Source organism: Ascaphus truei, chromosome 2 (genome assembly GCF_040206685.1).
Source record: "Ascaphus truei isolate aAscTru1 chromosome 2, aAscTru1.hap1, whole genome shotgun sequence".
In the NCBI taxonomy this organism is placed as follows: Eukaryota; Metazoa; Chordata; class Amphibia; order Anura; family Ascaphidae; genus Ascaphus; species Ascaphus truei.
Genome location: NC_134484.1, coordinates 292,762,104 through 292,780,149, shown reverse-complemented (window position 1 = coordinate 292,780,149; position 18,046 = coordinate 292,762,104). Strand labels below are relative to the sequence as shown.

General features: G+C 45.0%; 1 protein-coding gene across 1 annotated transcript in view; it reads left to right on the top strand.

Annotated features, from left to right (window-relative positions):
- Positions 1-18,046, top strand: part of LOC142487294 (polycystin-1-like protein 1) — a 174,770-nt gene that overhangs the window by 131,861 nt on the left and 24,863 nt on the right. The window contains exon 4 of the mRNA XM_075586349.1: positions 8,149-8,322. Coding sequence (XP_075442464.1) covers positions 8,149-8,322 — 174 coding nt within the window. The remainder of the gene's footprint in view (positions 1-8,148; positions 8,323-18,046) is intronic.

The following is an 18,046-nucleotide window of genomic DNA, read 5'->3' as shown; positions in this document are numbered from 1 at the left end:
GCAGTTGATGAGTCTCACCTGACCTCGGCCTCCAGGAGATGGGAGCAGAGGAAGTCCAGTCAATGAGAGGATTGTTAAGCTGTAGCCAAGGAAGACCAAGGGTGATGGGTATCCCAGGAGCGTGAATGGCATCGAGAACTAAGATCTCCTTGTGCAGATGTGAGGACAGAAGCAAGGGGGCCGTCTCTAAGGAGATGTGGGCCGGGGTAAGAGGACGTCCATCGATACCGACGAGTGCGATGGGAACCTTCTTCCTCACGAGCGGTATGTGGTTTAACCTGGCGAATTCAAGGTCCACGAAGTTTCCTCCAGCTCCTGAGTCAATGAAAGTGGCGGTAGAAGTCTTGAACTTATCGCCTGAAAGGGAGACTGGAAATGTAAGTTTCTTAGGGAGTTCACCTTTATGAAGGGGACATGGAGACATTACACCCAGAAAGAGCCCCTCTGTACTCACTGGGTGTTCCCGTTTCCTGGACGCAGTGGACACTCCCGAACCAGATGCTCAATGGATCCGTAGTAGAAACACAATCCCCCGGCGAGGCGGAACTGCCGTATCGGTGTGCGGATGCGTTGTACCCCCAATTGCATTGGCTCTGGCAAGTCCAGTGCAGGACGAAGAGGTGTGGTAGCACTTGGGGGAGCAGGAGTGCTGCTGGGAGTACTGGAGAACGGAACTTGAAAGTTATGGAAGCGAGTGCGCTGACACTCAGAGCGGCATACCTGGATACGTTGATCCACTCGGATGGCCAAATCAGTGAGGACCTCCAATTGATCCGGCCTGGATTGGCGAAAGAGTTCATCCTTAATGAGATCTGCCAGGCTATGCCAGAATACGGAGATGAGAGCCTCTTGTCCCGAGTTAGTCTCGGCTTCTAGAGTCCGGAATTCCACAGCATACTGTGTCACCTTTCACCGTCCCTGAGTGATCTGGAGGAGAGAAACAGATGCCATCTCCCGACGAGCGGGGGAATCAAATACTTGTTGGAACTCGGCTTTAAATGCCGGGTAATCTTGGGTAAGGTCTGAACGTCGCTCCCAAACCGGGGAAGCCCAAGCCAGGGTGCTGCCAGTGAGGAGGTTATAAATGTAGGCTACCTTCTTGCGACCAGTATTGTAAAGATGGGGGTCCATTTCCAACTGCACCTCACACTGGTTTAGAAAACCCCTACATTCTTGCGGTTCACCTGCATAAGACTTGGGGGGAGGAATCCTTACATCGGAGCTGCTAACTGCGATTGTGGAGTGGGGGCTTACATCTGGTGAGGTCGCGGTCGATACTCGGTCTGAGAGTACTGTGACCTGGCAGTTAAGTGCCACAATTTGATCCGCCATGGCCTGGTTTTGCTGAAGCAGATTGGAGAGAAACTGTTGAAGTTTGGTCTGGTCTGCGTCTTGTGGGCTCGACATAATGTTACGCCGGTGCTGCCCGCAGACCAAACCCGTCCCCTGAGCTGAAGGGGGAAGTGGTAATACACGCACCCGCAGCAAAGGGAGCGTGTCCGGAGTGTGGTATAAAGTGTTGCCAGGCCAGGTGTAGTAAGGTAGACAATACTTGCCAGTACCGGTTGTAGAGATAGAGTGAAGAATGCCTTGCCAAGGTCAGGGAGGGGAGAGCGGAGATAGGTCGTAGTCCAAGCTGTGTTCAAGGGGTTACCAGAGTGAGTGTTGTCCAAGGAGTGCCGAGATCGAGAACCAGAGGTGTAGTTGTACAAGCCGCGTCAGAACCTGTGAAAACACTGAGAGAATCCAGAAGTACTTCCATACAGAGACTATGTCGAGCAAAGACTGAGAGCAGAGAGGAGCTAGATAAAGCAGGAAGGTCCAATTAGGAACGGAGGTGGGACAGGAAGAGCTACAGGGAGACACTGCAGATTGGTGCAGGCATAACAGGCCAGGTGAGTCTTGTTGGTAACCTGAGTATGCCCGTGCGGTGTGCGGGGGCGGAGCCTGAGGTCCCGGGGAAGGGAAGAAGAGTGTGCAGAATAAGCGCACTCCGTAACGCGTGTACCGAGCCAGTGGATGGTGCAGGTTTGCACGCGGGAGGGCGTGGGAACGCCCGGCACTGAGCAGAGGAATCGCCGAGGGGAGTGATCCCGCGATGGCGGCAGGGGTGGGGAGCCGCGGAGGCCGGTAAGGCAGGATTGTGTTTTGTGTCCAGGGACTCCCTGAGGGGAGAGATTGCTCTGTGTGGGGAGCGGGGAGAACGCCGATTCCTGACCCCCCATGACGCATGAAAACAACTGGACTTGTATTAGCTGCTTTACATTTGACACTGAAATAGTATCAATGGCGCTAAACACAATTTGCAATCGATAAATGTATAAATATACAAGTACAATAAACATAAAAATATAAATATACAACCAGATGGGATTGATGGGTGATCTCGGCCAGTGTTGATCAAACATGGAATAAGAAAAAGAAATACATAGTGTAATACTGATAAAACATGTATACACTGGCGACACACTTTATTCGAGCTCGGCTAGTCCCACGAATTCGGGTATACCCGGGTGTATTGAGGTTTGTGACTGTTTTCTGCCCGAGTGCATTGAGTTATTTTCCGGCAGGGATTGAAGCATTTTATTCCCGCTGGCTGCAATACTGCACAGTACATATATATATACTGCATTACAATTCATGAATTTATGCCATCTGGTAGACACGCGAAGCATTGCAGCCTATTAAATCCTAATCATTATCATTTAACAGATCAGCCGCCCGTCAGCCAGGCATGAACCCAGGCTGGGAAGGCAAATGCAACGGGGCTTGTCAGAGGTGAGGAGCGGCGCATTCCAGGTATCTGCCAGGTACATACCGGGTATTTGCTCGAATAAAGTGTGTCGGTGCAGTATGACAAATACACAAAAACAGACAAAAACTGACAAAAAATAATAGTTTAGCTGAAACACACAGTGGACTAAAAATGATGAATTTAATATATTATAAAAACATATACAACAATTAAGCACAATTAAAGGACCCAAACGATATCTGTCCGAATTGCCCGCTTACCGAAGCCAGAATGTAAAACCGCAGTGGATATTTTTAGAGAGTATCCCCTCTCACAGTGGCTGGTTCTCTGAACGGCACAGCTTGCAGATGGATTTCCAGAATTCGCCGCGTGCTGATGGTGTAGAAATGGAGAACGCGTCCCTCCACGCGGTAACAGGGGCAGGAGATCACTGTCTTGATGTTAAGCAGTCCAGGCATGCGCAGAAGCGCCTGTCACAGTACTGACGGCACCGCAAACTCTCCTGCTCCTCGCGGTCGCGTTTCATCCAAATGGCGGCAGATTCAAAAGTGATGTGGGTCACAGGACTGCACGGCTGGGTTGGCAATGAAAAAAGGCAGCTGACGGCAACGCGGGGATAACGGGGACCACCCAACGCGTTTCGGAAGCAACTGCTTCCTTCCTCAGGGGTTAAATTGAATAAAGAAGTCCCTGTGTGTCCGGTTATTTATAGGGAGAATTTAAAGGTGCAAGAACCTGAATGAAGTCCCGGTCAGGCGCAGTAATCTAAATATAAACATGATATCAGCAACAACACAAAAATACATGGAGAATACATAAACAAATAAATAATTGACAAAAAAAACAGTTGAACTACATATATATAGACACATAAAACATGTAAAAAACATATAGAATTTGCAATCAAATTAGATGATTCAAATCATTAAATATATTATTTAAAAATATTATTTAAAAATAAGGATAGACAGCATGCTATATATGGAGTAAAGTGACCATTTGTAATAAACAAATATGGTCAGGGGTGAATCTAAGGGTTTTAGGTAACAAATATGGCTAAGATTTAGAAGACATTGTCTGGTTGTTGAATAGTGATCTACTTCATGGATGTTGCAGATGAACTAATAGTGACTGAATGGGAGTGAATAACCTAGTGTATCATATAATAAGATGTAATTGGCGTGGAGGTAACATCACTACACAACTAGGGAGACGTGAATCCTTTTGGATCTACAAACTCTGCACATTGACTACACAAGGTCTTAATGTTGATTTTGATTTAAAATCATTCCTGTTGGAGAAATAATTATTATTGCACTTTAAAAATATTCCTCATAAAAATTAAAATATTTCACATTAATATTTCACTTAAGTATATGTTCATAGTATTATCAGTCCACACATTATATGAATTTATTATATCTATGATCTTATCATTACACGTATTAATATTTCACATGTATTAATTATTGGGTATTTCTCACACAATGGGTAGTTTTATATCATGCATCACATCAATATTTTATTTATTAATTACATCTTATTATATGATACACTAGGTTATTCACTCCCATTCAGTCACTATTAGTTCATCTGCAACATCCATGAAGTAGATCACTATTCAACAACCAGACAATGTCTTCTAAATCTTAGCCATATTTGTTACCTAAAACCCTTAGATTCACCCCTGACCATATTTGTTTATTACAAATGGTCACTTTACTCCATATATAGCATGCTGTCTATCCTTATTTTTAAATAATATTTTTAAATAATATATTTAATGATTTGAATCATCTAATTTGATTGCAAATTCTATATGTTTTGTACATGTTTTATGTGTCTATATATATGTAGTTCAACTGTTTTTTTGTCAATCATTTATTTGTTTATGTATTCTCCATGTATTTTTGTGTTGTTGCTGATATCATGTCGCAGTTTATATTTAGATTACTGCGCCTGACTGGGACTTCATTCAGGCTCTTGCACCTTTAAATTCTCCCTATAAATAACCGGACACACAGGGACTTCTTTATTCAATTTAACCCCTGAGGAAGGAAGCAGTTGCTTCTGAAACGCGTTGGGTGGTCCCCGTTATCCCCGCGTTGCCGTCAGCTGCCGTTTTTCATTGCCAGCCCAGCCGTGCAGTCCTGTGACCCACATCACTTTTGAATCTGCCGCCATTTGGATGAAACGCGACCGCGAGGAGCAGGAGAGTTTGCGGTGCCGTCAATACTGTGACGGGCGCTTCTGCGCATGCCCGGACTGCTTAACATCAAGACAGTGATCTCCTTCCCCTGTTACCGCGTGGAGGGACACGTTCTCCATTTCTACACCATCAGCACGCGGCGAATTCTGGAAATCCATCTGCAAGCTGTGCCGTTCAGAGAACCAGCCACTGTGAGAGGGGATACTCTCTAAAAATATCCACTGCGGTTTTACATTCTGGCTTCGGTAAGCGGGCAATTCGGACGGATATCGTTTGGGTCCTTTAATTGTGCTTAATTGTTGTATATGTTTTTATAATATATTAAATTCATCATTTTTAGGCCACTGTGTGTTTCAGCTACACTATTATTTTTTGTCAGTTTTTGTCTGTTTTTGTGTATTTGTCATATACATGTTTTATCAGTATTACACTATGTATTTCTTTTTCTTATTCCATGTTTGATCAACGCTGGCCGAGATCACCCATCAATCCCATCTGGTTGTATATTTATATTTTTATGTTTATTGTACTTGTATATTTATACGTTTATCGATTGCAAATTGTGTTTAGCGCCATTGATACTATTTCAGTGACATACTCTTGTCTGACCAGGGGTCAGAGACGTATCTAGGCGGCTACACGTGGCCAATTTATATCATTTTTATTAGCGCAACCTATTGTTTTTTATTGCTTTACATATGACGTCACTTTGGGCGGTTTTTCTGATTGTTTGATTGCTGGGTGGGTTCTGGTTGTTGTTTTGCATAATTTATCACCTGGGTGTGTGTATATATATGTTGTTCTGTGGTCCTTCTTCCCCTGCATTTCCCTGAGGAAGGTCCTATTTTTGGGGGGGCCGAAAAGTCCTAGTGATGAATAGGCAAACACGGACACAACCCAAACTAGCTGCAACAGAAAACAAAATATGAAGGGTAATAATGTAAAACATTAATAAAATGTATCTGTTTGTGCCGATTAGAAAGAAACAGTATCATTACCTTGCTTTTGGCTCGTTGCTACACGAGAAAGGTATGATATATCATAAGATATGATATATATATATATATATATATATATATATATATATATATATATATATACACACACACACACACAGTTAGGTCCGGAAATAATTGGACACTGATATAAGTTTTGTTATTTCGGCTGTGTAACACAATAAATTCAAGTTACAGTTAAATAATGAATATGGGCTTAAAGTGCAGTCTATTAGCTTTAATTTGAGGGTATTCACATCCAAATTGTTGGAAGGGTTTAGGAATTACGTCTCTTTAATATGTAGTCCCCTCTTTTTCAAGGGACCAAAAGTAATTGGACAATTGACTCAAAAGCTGTTTCATGGACAGGTGTGGGCTATTCCTTTGTTATTTCATCATCAATAAAGCAGGTAAATGGTCTGGAGTTGATTCCAGGTGTGGCTTTCGCATTTAGAAGCTGTTGCTGTGAACCCACAACATGCGATCAAGGAGCTGTCAATGCAAGTGAAACAGGGCATCCTTAGGCTGCAAAAAAAAGACAATCCATCAGAGAGATAGCAGGAACATTAGGAGTGGCCAAATCAACAGTTTGGTACATTCTGAGAAAAAAAGAACGCACTGGTGTGCTCTGCAACACAAAAAGGCCTGGATGTCCACGGAAGACAACAGTAGTGAAAGATCATAGGATCCTTTCCATTTTAAAGAAAAACCCCTTCACAACATCCAGCCAAGTGAAGAACACTCTCCAGGAGGTAGGCATATCATTATCCAAGTCTACCATAAAGAGAAGACTTCATGAGAGCAAATACAGAGGGTTCACCACAAGGTGCAAACCATTCATAAGCCTCGAGAACAGAAAGGCCAGATTAGACTTTGCCAAACAATATCTAAAAAAGCCAGCCCAGTTCTGGAACATCATTCTTTGGACAGATGAAACTAAGATCAACCTGTACCAAAATGATGGGAAGAAAACAGTATGGAGAAGGCTTGGAACAGCTCATGATCCGAAGCATACCACATCTTCTGTAAAACACGGTGGAGGATTTGAAATGACATGGGCATGGCTTACAATGGCACTAGGTCACTAGTGTTTATTGATGATGTGTCAGAAGCAGCCGGATGAATTCTGAAGTGTATAGGGATATATTGTCTGCTCAGATTAAGCCAAATTCACCGAAGTTGATTGGACAGCGCTTCAATTTACAGATGGACAATGACCAAAACATACTGCGAAAACAACCCATGAGTTTTTTAAGGCAAAGAAGTGGAATATTCTGCAATGGCCGAGTCAATCACCTGATCTCAACTAAATCGAGCATGCATTTCACTTTCTGAAGACAAAACTTAAGGCAGAAAGACCCACGAACAAACAAAAACTGAAGACAGCTGCAGTAAAGGCCTGGCAAAGCATCACAAAGGAGGAAACCCAGCGTTTGGTGATGTCCATACAGTATGTTCCAGACTTGAAGCAGTCATTCTTGTCTTCCAGGTAAGGGAGGAGTGCTCGTTCGTGATTGGTATATAAGAAGAAAGAGAAGAAACCAATAATAGTATAGCAGTAGAAACAAAGTCCTATCTAATATATGCTACAATGGTTTCACTCACAATAGACTTCTTTTATAATATAGCGTGTCAGAGATCCTTCTCTCTCTGACGGAAGCCCTTTGAGTGGGGTCTTCGTTGGGGTGTAAGGTAAGTGTAATCCCCCTTCTGTTCTATGTTGTAAATCCTCATACAGTATGCCAATGGATGTGAAAAAGAGAGATACCGCAATAGTATAATACCGTAATAATAGTGTATTGCACAGATAAGCAAATGAATTAATACACTCACATTTCAAAAGATTAAAATATCATAGGAGAGGGCTGTTGAGGGTTGTATTCTGGTCTTCCCATCTGCTGAAAGTCAATTACTCAGATAAGTTATTTAGAAAAAAACTATTTTTTTTTTTACCTGAGATGTAGAACTGTCTCTTTAAGTTGATACTATTCCACTATAACAGGTTATCACTGGACATAATCGCATTAGGAAAACAGGTAAAAGGAGGATGTGATCCCTTAAACTGCTCCTGGTTGTTATTTGGTGCAGATTTGCTTCAATGTCACCTTTGTTGCAAATCAGGTGTATATGCAGTATACCTCAAGAAAGAAAATCTAGCATTATTACCTCTGCATATTTTGTCTCCAAAGAATTTCTACCTGGAAGAATTTGAGGACCTGATAGATGAACTTTTGTTTCGACTAAATGCAATATTGGACAGCCTTCATCACTCCCTTCCAGCAAAGCTGCATTGTAACACACAAGAGGAAGAAGATAATCGCCTAGAATCCTTCTCTGATTACTACTTTTGCCAAACTTCTGAGGTAGGACAAAACATCGACACACCAAACTTTTTAGGTATTAGATGATACAATCCCACTTACTGTACAAACATATATTGGATTTTACATGAAAAAAGTGTATGCACTTACATACTTTACTTTTTATTTACAATGTTACCAATTGTTTAAAAATGTATACCCTTTATTCGATAGAGAGGGCTGCAACACAATATATATATATATATATATATATATATATATATATATATATATATATATATGACTATATATATATATATATATATATATATATATATATATATATATATATATATATATATATATATACATATATATATATTGTCATCCTCTTTGGCATTGAATGGATTAGTATATGGCAAAAGCTGTGCAAATTGTTATATAAAAGCCTAATTATGATCAGCAAAATAATTGCCATCAAAAAGCACATATAATTCCTGCTTTTCATTTATCTGAACATAATTGAGAAAAGAATGCAGCATCAATTCTATAATTTCAGTGACTGGGGCAGAGTGAAAATGTGTTTTTATTTTTCATTTTTATTATATTTGTTTTTTGTTTTCCATGAAACTGTGCCCAATGTATTTGTACATGTAGCCCTCCCTGCCCGGTTCCCAGGGAGTTTACATCAAACTATTTGGGTGTTGAGGTAGAAAATATGGGTGCAAAAAACCTTATAATTACAAATAGGACATGTTTTATTTACACATTTTGAGGAAGAACAAGTTCCCCAGGGGCATTACTGCATTGAAGGAGTGGCACATACTTATAACAGTTGAAGTAGTTGATTAGTACTTTGTCACGGGAGACCAGATTTATCAACACCTTTTTATACCGGGATCATTGATTGAGCAAAGCAAGGAGGTAAAATAAATTGTAATTTATTTCAGGAAAAGACATACACACAATGTAACACAATTTACAGGGTTAACACACTTACTGGGAATAGGGCTAACGAATAAATGTATCCTCTAAACAAAAGTCACAAAATGACATGTGTAGGAGCCCTTTTCCTTGACCGATAGGTACTCACAAAAGTCCTGGAACTGATTTTGACATGCAATGCGATCCGCGACCGCTACGTTCTCAAATGCAGGACTTAGAAACTTTTCTGAGTTGAAAATCCTTGAAGCCGGCTTGCGTTTATTCAGTTCATAGCATCTTTGAATTTGCTGCTGTTGGTTTGGCGCTTGGAATCTGTGCTCCTAATTGGCTGCAAGTCCCCTTATGGGTTTCAGGGTCTCCTTCAGCAACATCTACAGCCTATCAGAGCATGGGAATTCTTCTGCCAGCCAATCACCGATTTGCCGGTATTGTAAAGCCAGGAGAGCCCCTTTTCTCAGTCTGTAAAGTGGCATGCGCCAACCTGGCACCTCTGCTGCTTTGTGTACTGAGCCCACCCACTGTTCAGGCTCCACAGAGTCTGGGTTCTGGCAAATGGTGGCCGGATAGCCCTGTGTTAGCCCAGGATGTGGGTACCCAAGCAGAACTGCAGTACCCCACCTGTTCTAACACCTTGGCATCCCTGAAGCTTTCATGTCCTGACTCTGCATAGACCCATAGGCTCCAAGCTTGGGTAGCCACCTGGTCTCCTGGAAAAAACACAGTTCATCTACAGGTTATCACTAAATATACCTCTTAAATATAACTCTTTAATTAAATATACTGTGTCCTGTCTTATGACTTTAAAAACTTTCCACACGGAGACTTCCTGTGACGTCAAGAGGAATGGCTGCCTGAGAGACTGGCTCCAGAGCCCCTCCAACGTATAACCTATAAAAATAGCAACTAAATAAACAAATCCCCCCCAAAACCTACAGTCCTGAACCCCTAAGACCTTCTGGGCACAAGAAGTATCTTTTCCGCCAATTTGGAGAGGGGTTGCTGGCGCTCTGGGAGGCCTCCTGTGAGCCCCGACCCCCGGTAGAAATCCCCCCCTGACTTGCACGAAAAACTCAGAAGAAATGCCTGAAGGAGCAGTGTGGGAGGTAGGAGAGGCGACGGGGCTAAGCTCCGAGTGTCCCGCGGAGTCCGCTCTAACTGCGGGGCTTGGGGATTCCCCCCCTGCGCGCGCTGCCCTTGAAGTGCGCCCGTGGTGGCCTCCCACGGCCCCGAGGGGAAGCCGGAGCTGCAGCAGCATCTCCCCACTGCGGTCCCGGTCCCCGCTTGCCCCCCTCCCCCAGAATAAATTAAATAAATAAACATACTTCCATCAGGCTATCCCGGCAGCGGAGAGTACCCCCTGGCTGCAGGAACTGCGAGACCCACCACGTGGTGGCAGGGGAGGAAGCGGCCATCTTAAAGGAACACTCCACTGAGGCACCATCTCCCCTTAAAGGGGTATACATCTGCCTGTCCCAACCATCAACTTCTAACTGCTGCCTGAGCCTCAGTGTGCCACAACCCCCTACCTCCCCAGCAACACAACGTTGAGCCAAATAAATAAATAAATAAATAACTACTCAGCAGCTCCAGAAACACCCAGAAGCTCCGCAACACTCTCACACCTCCCCCCCCCCCTTAAATAAAAGGGAATAAAAATAACAAAGTGGGGACCATAAGCAGACAGGGGAACATACAGAGCATGAGCGGCAAGGGCAAAAAAGCAGCCCAGCAAACAGTCGCGAGCTACTTTACCCCAAACCAGCGACCCGCAGGGAGCTGCGAGGACTCGCAAGACGGCGGCCTGACTCGCACGCGGGAAGACCCAGGCAGAACACAGCAGCCAGAAATGGCAAACATCGACATTAATAAAGAATACCTGGAGAACCTCTTCACGAGAATGAGGAAATAAATCCAGGATGACCTGACTAAAGCGGTCAACACCTTAAGGAGTGACATGAACCTCCTGGCTGCTAAGATGGACACTCTGAACCATAAGGTGGAAGCCTTGGAGCAGGCCCAATCCTCCGCAGAGGATGAAATAAACCGGCTACACTGGGAAATAAGGGAATTAAAGGAAAGTGCCGAAGATCAAGAAAATCGCGACCGGAGGCAGAACCTGAGAATAAGGTATGTCCCGGAGTCCGTGGAGACGGACCAGCTCCGCACTTACCTGACAGACTTATTTATCCACCTAGTCCCGGACTTATCCCCTGATAAACTGGAGATGGATAGGGCCCACAGAGCCCCGGGGCCAAAATCTACTGACCCCAAGAGGACCAGAGATGTCCTTATTAAATTCCATTACTTCTCTACGAAGGAGAAATTATTAGCAGCCAGTAGAGACAAGGGAGCCTTACAATTCCGCAACACACGAATCGAAATCTATAGTGATCTCTCGAGGAAAACTGTAGAGAGGAGAAGAGAGTTAAAACCCCTCCTGCAGAAACTGAGAGAAAACAACTTAAAATATCGCTGGGGGTTCCCATTCAAAATCGTTGTGCAATCAGGAGGGAAATACCACACTCTATCCTACCCGGAAGAAATCCCGAGATTTATGAGGGGCCTGGGCATCCCGCAGGCGAGCGGAGGATCTGCCCATGAAGAAGCTGATGGCGCTCAGAACCAAAGACCAACTGAGAAGGTACCGCGAACTTCCCAGAGAATCGCCACCCAGCGAAACCAGGTGGGGGAAGAATAAGAATCGAGACTCAGAACTTGTCCCGACCCGACAGAGGCGGCGGGACTGCGCCCTTCATTACCCCCAGATCTCCCTCCCCCTGGATAAAAGAGAGAAACAGCTCCCCTGTCTACCCCCCCCCCCCCCCCGGTGGATCTCCACTTACCTGCTGCGAGATGAAGTCGCTCTCCTTCGGAGTGTCGGCGCTCTTGGCCTCTGCCGGGAACGCGAGAAAGAGTCTCAGGACGAGAGCAGGGAGCGGCGGACAGAAGACCCGATGTAGACGAGGGGTGATGATGTTTGGTGGGGTGGGGGGGGCTTTGGTTGTGCGGGAGGGGGGGAATGATTGTCTGGGGGAGAGGGGAACCACATTTCTCTCCCCTCCCCCCTTTCCTCTCCCCTCGCTCCCTGCCCGCCCCCCCTGCCTTGATGGATTGGGAGCTGGTCCGGCGGTCTCTGCGGAGTCAGACCCGGCCAAAATAGACAGAGGCTGACGGCAAGCCCAAAGATAGACATATGGGGACTGAAGCTATACGAAAAAACTCCCTCGTATGCATCCAGTGTTAGTTAAATATTGTAAATACTTACCTGGAACTACCTCTACGCCAAGGGGTTCACCCACAACAGCTAGGTTCTTCCCGGGGTGCGCCCTGTACCCTTAACGTTGCAGTTGACCCAAGCAAAGTAATGGGAACTGTAAACATAGGGATCTAGATGAAAACAGCGGAACAGCGCCATCTAGTGACAATACAAGCAAATGTTGGTGGGCACAGGTGGGGGGCTCACCTGGGGAGGAAATGAGAAGCCTCTGGAAGGGGGATCCCAAAAGAGGTCATAGGCTTTCTACCATAGAGGCCAACAAGAGAAAGGGCTCCAGGGAAGGTACTCAAGGGGGTGATACTTGTATAGACCTCCCCCTCCCCAGCGCCCCCCCTCCCCATCCCCTACACCCCTCCCCTCCTACCCTCACGTGCTCCCCCCCGGCCCAGTTTATACCCCCCTCCCTTCCCCCCCCCCTGGTCATATCCCTCCCCCCTCCACCTCTGCCCCCCCCTCCCCTAGCTGGGGAATACCCCTACCCCTATGCCAAACCGAGATTCGCATGACATATAAACATAAGGTTATGAAAGCAATTAGTTAAGGGTTCCACAACGTTAGACCCGGAAGTTATATGGTTGAACAAGTTTTATGTGATTTAATATGTTTAGGTTCAATGATTTTTGTAGGAGGGCTCTCCGGCCTCCCTGATGGCTCTCAGAGAGCGGCGCTCAGGGAAGTCTCCCAGAGGCAATAGGCCTACTACTTTCATCCTTATAGAAATGAGGGTCTCTAAAACTGGGCTCTTGGACAGCCCACTTTCTTTTCTTTTTCCACTCTTTTCTCACCCCCCTCTCTTTCCTCTCCTCCCCCATCCCCCCCATGCCCCCCCAGCCATCCACGTGCCCAGAGAACGCAGGGGACGGTCTTGCAGAACCAGCTCTCATCAGCACCAGGTACTCTATACATAAAGAAAAGTCACATATAAAAATGAACACAACCCTGTTTTTCTATCCCCACACACCCAGCAGGGACGAGCACATACGCAGACGACCAGGGTCTCCAGAAACCAAGATTCCACAAAAAGGCCACTCAGAGGACAAGACAAGGTATGACTGTAGAGACGCCCACCACCTTGGGAAAGTGGAGGGACAGACAGAAGCCCTGAAATACCATCCAGGTAACAATGGCCCATAACACAACACTTAAACTAATATCCCTAAATGTCAGAGGACTAAACTCAGCACTTAAAAGAAGGCTCGCCCTTCAGGAGCTCAAAAAGACGAAGGGAGACATCCTGTTTTTACAGGAAACTCACTTTAACACGACAACCCCCCCAATACCTTCCAGAGATATTACCCTCAGACCTACTATGCATCCTGCCCAACCAAAAAGAGAGGAGTAGCTATTTTGTTTAAACAAAATGTTAAATTTTCTTTAAAAAAAGAAACTGCAGATCCGGAAGGCAGATTTCTTATCCTCCAAGGCACCTTGTCCGGGGTGGATATTACTATGGTCAATATATACGCCCCAAACGAGGCCCAAGCTGACTTCCTGAGAGAACTTTGTGACAGCCTAGCTCCCCAGCCTAGAACTACACTGTTGTTGGTCGGAGACCTAAATATGCTTGTAGACCCCGACCAGGACAGGATGAGCACATTAGATACCCCCCTCCCTCGTGCTACGGAGAAAAATGCTAGGGAATTCCGTAACATACAGAAAGAGTTCGCATTAATAGATATCTGGCGAGCACAGCACCAGGGTCAGAGGGACTACTCCTACTTCTCCCCCCCCGCACCAGACCTACTCAAGGATTGATTATTTTCTGGGTACTAAGGATATCTTCCAGGCAACCTCCCAGTCAGATATAGGATCAATATCCTGGTCGGACCAGGCCCGGGTCTTGCTGACGCTCTCCCTCCCCTTCTATAAAAATAGCCAATACAATTGGAAACTAAATGATTCTCTGTTAAACCAACCAGATGTAGAAATAGAAATTAAACAAAAACTCAGAGAATACTTTACACTGAACAAGGGCTCCATAGAGTCATGAGCGATGCTATGGGAGGCCCATAAAGCTACAATCAGAGGGAATATCATTTCCATAGCCTCATACAAGAAAAAAGCACGACAGAAATTGTACAACGAATTGGCGGAAAAGGTCCAATTACTGGAACAAAAACATAAAACTAATCCCTCAAAAAAATTACTCAAAATATTAGATAAAGCCAGATCTGAATTCAAACAGATACAACTCGATGAAGTGGAGAGGGCGCTGCGGTGGACCAGGCAAAAATACTATGATAAAGAGAATAAGGCCGACCGGTTATTAGTATCCAAGCTAAGAGGTCTGAGAACTAAAGCCCAAGTAACAGCTATACAAACAAAGACAGGTGCCAAAACATATTGCGAGAAACAGATAGCAGCCGAATTCTCAGACTTCTACTCTAAATTATATAATCTTAAGTTCCCAAAAAATAGATCCTCTAACGAGGAAGCTATAGCTAAATATTTAGATTCATGTAACCTTCCAAGCCTCTCAGAAGGGGATCTCGCAGAACTAAACAAAGAAATCTCCCAAGAGGAGCTCTTAAATGCCATCTCCCAACTAAAACCTAGCAAAACGCCAGGCCCAGATGGGTTCTGCAATCAATATTATAAGACATTCAAGCTAATTCTAGCTCCATATCTCCTTGATATGTTCAACGAGTTTCTGGAGGGAACAACCATCCCAGCATCTACTGCTGCGGCACAGTTTATTCGAGCATTTGCCCGTTCTGTGCCGCAGCAGTAGCCTGGCGCGCGCCCGAGTGTGACGGGCGCACGCCGAAGCAGCGGAAGAGCGCCCTCCGATCGGGGCGCTCTCCCTACCGCTGCCGGGTCCGCCGGGTCCCCCGGAACCCCCTGCCGCTGTCCCGCGATCGCGGGACACCAGGGCTCCCTCGGGGAGCCCCTGGACACGCGTGCAGCGGGCGCACGCTCCCGATGACGCGTGACCGCGCGTCTATGACGCGCGGCACGCCGAGGGGCGGCCACTAGCAAGCCGGGAGATTTCCCGGCTTGCGGTACCGACCACACTTCAATAAAGTGTGTCGGTAGTGTATGTCTAAGGCCAATCTAGCAGTCATACCAAAGGAAGGGAGAGACCCACTACAGTGCAGTAGTTATCGCCCCATAGCCCTCCTTAATTCGGATCTAAAACTTTTCAGTAAAATTTTAGCCAACAGATTAACCCCCATACTCCCAAGCCTAATACACATAGATCAAGTCGGGTTTATTTCCGGCAGGCAGATAATACCAGGAAAATCATTAACATAATCGACCATGTACATCTCTCGTCCACGAAGGCCATCCTATTGAGCCTAGATGCAGAAAAAGCATTCGATAGGATCAGATGGGACTTTTTAGATCAAACATTAATCAAATTCGGATTTAAAGGCCACTATCTGGCAGGGGTCAGAGCCCTGTACAAAAGTCCCACGGCCGTCGTGAAGCTCCCAGGAGGAGACGCAAACCCTATAAACATTAAGAATGGTACTCGACAAGGATGCCCCTTGTCTCCGCTTCTATTTGCCCTCTCTATCGAACCCTTGGCAGCAACAATTAGAGAGGATAAAAATATAAATGGTATTGAAATTGGGGGGGCAAACTATAAGATATCCCTCTTCGCTGATGACATTATCCTGACTCTGGCCAACCCCTTGACCGCACTCCCGAATTTACACTCACAATTAGACAAATTCAGCAAAATCTCGGGATACAAAACTAATATGGATAAGTCGGAAGCATTAAATATATCCCTACCCCACCCGAAGTCAAATTACTGCAAATAAATTTCAATTATAGGTGGAGTTCCACAAAAATCAAATACCTAGGAATACAAATAACACGGGAGTACAAAACACTATTTCAATACAATTACCCACCCCTATTTGAGAGACTAAAAAAAGACCTTCAAAGCTGGAATGGATATCAGATATCTTGGCTAGGAAGAATAGCCACGGTAAAAATGAACATCCTACCAAGACTTCTGTATTACTTCCAGACTCTCCCTATTGATATCCCACTAGGTGAACTCAAAAATATGCAAAACAAAATCTTCCAATTTATTTGGCAAAATAAAAGACCAAGGGTAGCTAGAACTATCTTGCTAGCACCAAAGGAAAGCGGAGGCTTGGCAGTAAGGTATATCATGAAATATTATTTGGCGGCCCAACTCAAACAAGTTATAATGTGGAACAACGAACCAACCACAAGCTGTTGGATTGGGATTGAGTCTGCCTATGCGAGACCTCTCTCACTCCCGGCCACCCTGTGGACCGAGAGGGGTAGGGAGACCTTCTCAGAAACATTAAAGCTGGGAGCAATGAAATGTACATGGAGAATATGGACTAAAAATAAAGATAGGTTTAACTTAACGGCCTCACCCTCACAACTAACGCCCATATTTAACAACCCGGAGTTCCCCCCAGGCTTGTTCCCACAGAGACTCAGTGAATTAAAAAAGTTAAAGATAATGGTAGCAGAGCAGTTTATAGGAAACGGAAAGATCCTATCGATTCAGGAACTAGAGAAAAAACACCAAACAGTGAACCTGCCAATATTTGGCTTCCTGCAGATCATGCATTACCTGCAAACTCTTTCCAAAGAATCAACATTTCAACCATTAACAAATTTTGAGCGCCTATGCAGGAAAGGATATTACTGTAAGGGGTTGATTTCGGAAGTGTATCTGGGTCTGGCAAGAACAGCAGGTTGTTCCCAACACAATTATATGCTCAAATGGGCGGAAGATTTGAACATAGAGATCGATAGGGAAGACTGGGAGGATATCTAGGAGGCAGCTTCCAAAACATCAATATGCACCACCACCAAAGAGAATATTTATAAAATTCTATTTCAATACTTAAATCCGAGTAGGTTGAGCCAGATCTTCCCCGGGACCCCAGATTTGTGCTGGAGGGGATGCGGACAAAGAGGAGATATGGCTCACATCTAGTGGAATTGTCCAAAGATTCAGGTGTTCTGGGTCATGATCAAATCATTAATCCGAGAATACCTGGGGGTGGAGATTGAGATGGACCCGCTGACCATGGTGCTGGCTAAACCAATTGACGAGCTAGAGACGGCTGAAAACAAAATGACAATACACGTACTCACGGCAGCTCACTGTTGTGTGGCAGCTGCCTGGAAAAAAATAAATCCACCATCCAAACAGACAATACTACGAAGACTCCGCGAAATAAAGTCAATGAAACCCAAAAAATGGACAAGTTCCATAAGACATGGGAAATATGGCCAGGTGTGTAACAGACTACTACGAAAGCTATCAGAAAAAACTAAGGGGCCAATTGGGCTGGTCCCCTTCCTCTCCCCCCCTCCTCCCCTCCCCTTCTCTCCCTCCCCAACTCTACTTTCCTCCCCCTCTCCTTTCACCCCTCTCTCTCCCCCTATCTTTTCTTTTTTCTTCCCTGACAATAAAAGATGCACACAAAGAAGCGGCCGCTTCCATTTTAATGTACCTAATGGGGGAGTATGTGAATAGGCAATACTCAACACAACTAGTTACATATTTAACTTAAACAGGAACAATGATTCGTGAATATTTACTGTGTTGTACATGACAGT